The following is a 2,595-nucleotide window of genomic DNA, read 5'->3' as shown; positions in this document are numbered from 1 at the left end:
TCTGCAGGTGTTTGGAGGCCCTGGATACCTGGAGGACGCTCTGCAGTGTGGGGAGGTGGTGTGGAGGTACGGCCTGCTCAAGAAGGGCTACGGCCTTTGCCACGGAGCCGCCGGGAACGCCTACACTTTCCTGTCCCTGTACCGGCACACGGGGGACCCCAAGCACCTGTACCGCGCCTGCATGGTGAGACCACACTCGCCAACCTACAAACTAACCCAACTAAAATAACTCGACCAACTAACACTAAACCAAGTACATGTAGCACTCCTGCATGGTGAGAGCAGACTTAACAACCTACTAACTAACCCTAACCCGACTAAAGCTAACCCCAAGCACCTGTACTGGGTCCAAAGATTTACCCCCTAAAGCTCAGTCTCATAATGGAATGATAATCTCTCCCTCTTCTCTTTTCTCCCCTATCTCTTCTCTCTTTCTCTCTCTTGTCTCTTCTCTCCCTCTCTCTTTTCTCTCTCTTCTTTCTTCTCCCTCTCTTCTCTTCCCTCTTTTTCGTCTCTTTCCATCCTCTCGCTCTCTCCCTTTGTCTCTCTCTCTTTTTCTCCCTCTCTGGGCACCTCTTTTTAACTCTCTCTCCTCCTTTCTCCATGTCTCTTACCTGTTACTTCTCTTATTCCCTCTGCCATCTTCCCTCTCTCCCTCCCTCCCTCTCGCTCACTGCTGTCTCTATCCCTCTTTTTTAATTTCTCTTTCCCTCCCTCATCCTATCTATTTTTATCTCTCTCTCTCCTGTCTTTCCCTCTCTCCCTGTCTTTCTCCATCTCTTTCCCTGTCTCTCTCTCTCCCTCTCTGTCTGTCTCTTTCCCTGTCTCTCGTCGTCTCTCTCCATCTCTCTCTCCGTCTCTCTCCCTGTCTCTCTCCGTCTCTTTCCCCTCTCTCTGTCCGTCTCTCTCCCTGTCTCTCTCCGTCTCTTTCCCCGTCTCTCCCTCTCTCTCGCCGTCTCTTTCCCTGTCTCTCTCTCCTCTCTCCGTCTCTTTCCCTGTTTCTCTCCGTCTCTTTCCCTGTCTCTCTCCATCTCTCTCTCCCTCTCTCTCTCTTTCCCTGTCGCTCTCCGTTTCTCTCCCTCTGTCTCTTTCCCTGTCTCTCACCCTCTCTCTTTGTCTCTCTCTCCCTGGCTCTCACCCCTATCTCTTTCCCTGTCCCCTTATCTCTTTCACTCTCTCCCTCCTTCTCTCTCTACAGTTCGCAGACTGGTGCATGAACTATGGCAGACACGGTTGTCGCACACCTGACACGCCGTTCTCCCTGTTTGAAGGTAACACATTTTCAACATGGCCGCCTCTTACCCAATCCTGGTATTATTCACGTCCCAGCCACAGACCTCCACCTTTTTTAGTATCAAACCAGCCGTGTATTGGAGACGAGTGGGAAAATTCCACTGATAATTGTTGCATTGTACAATTTAAAATATTAAAGTATGTATTAACCTCCCCAAACTGAGAGCTAGTGCAGCCTGTGCAGCTCAGTGTGAACTCTGGAGGTTCTGAGCTTTCACATGAGACGTGTCCAGAAACTGAGAATGAGAAAACTTGTATGTGTCTCTATCTGCAGTACCTTTTTTACTACATGATACTTACAGTTCCTTTAAATGTTCAACACTGTTATTACCACAAACAATCCTCAGTTAAATAATCAATTACATATATGAATAATAAATCCAATAATAATAAGAATAATAATTCTTAAAATCTATATAATCTTGTAAACTCAACCTGTTATGCTTTTTATTCCCTCCTAGGTATGGCCGGTACCATCTACTTCCTGGCTGACCTCCTGCAGCCAATGAGAGCAAAGTTCCCTGCATTTGAGGTGTAAATTGTTAGTTAGACCGACCCGACAATATGGACTGAACTACCATACAGTTATACTTATACTCATGTCAGTTAAAATATTCTACTGAAATACTTTGGTTTGGGCTGATGCTTTATTGTATGTGCCATGTACCTGCTTGTACTTCTCAAATGGGTATTATTACTAATACTAGTACTACTATTACTACGACAGCAAACTCAAAAATGTACTTCAAAAGTGCATGTATGTGTGTATACTTGGTAATTGTTGTAAATAGGTGAAATTCTAGTTTGGGCATGTTTTATGTGGATGAAAACATATATGAATGATACGTTTTGGTTATGAAACTCTATAGCACAAGTTTAAGTTATTGTATTTTGCACAGTCTAAGCAATAAACTAGACTTTGTAAAGCTGGTAATGTGTCGTTTTGGTCTGGTTAAGAAATGTCTAGGTAGCAAGCAACACAACGGATGACACTGGATACAAAGTTGAGACTGAACCTTCACTGTTTTGAAGGTTCAGGTTCAGTTGTTTTTTTTCCCCAAATTTTTTAGAATATTGTTTTATTATGTATCCATGTGTAGCCTCTAAAAACATGGCTGTGTAATTTTTCTGATTGAGTGTCTGCTGCCTGCCAGTCTTTAAGGCAGGGGTCACCATGGTCACTTCGTCATACAAAAGGCTACCAGTTTGATAGGTTCTGCTGAAATAACAAATTTGCTCAGTTTGCCTTTAGTAATACATTATTAATAATGATTAATGATAATCATCTATTTGAAGACACTT

At 43.7% G+C, this 2,595-nt stretch overlaps 1 protein-coding gene across 1 annotated transcript in view; it reads left to right on the top strand.

The window, feature by feature from the left end:
• Positions 1–2,224, top strand: part of LOC117393646 (glutathione S-transferase LANCL1-like) — a 4,004-nt gene extending 1,780 nt beyond the window's left edge. The window contains exons 3-5 of the mRNA XM_033991638.2: positions 8–184; positions 1,199–1,271; positions 1,755–2,224. Coding sequence (XP_033847529.1) covers positions 8–184; positions 1,199–1,271; positions 1,755–1,831 — 327 coding nt within the window. The 3' untranslated portion in view covers positions 1,832–2,224. The remainder of the gene's footprint in view (positions 1–7; positions 185–1,198; positions 1,272–1,754) is intronic.
• Positions 2,225–2,595: the final 371 nt, after the last annotated feature.

Source organism: Periophthalmus magnuspinnatus, unplaced genomic scaffold, assembly GCF_009829125.3.
Source record: "Periophthalmus magnuspinnatus isolate fPerMag1 unplaced genomic scaffold, fPerMag1.2.pri scaffold_73_arrow_ctg1, whole genome shotgun sequence".
In the NCBI taxonomy this organism is placed as follows: Eukaryota; Metazoa; Chordata; class Actinopteri; order Gobiiformes; family Gobiidae; genus Periophthalmus; species Periophthalmus magnuspinnatus.
Note: the sequence above shows the minus strand (reverse complement) of the source record. Positions and strands in the feature narration are given on the sequence as shown.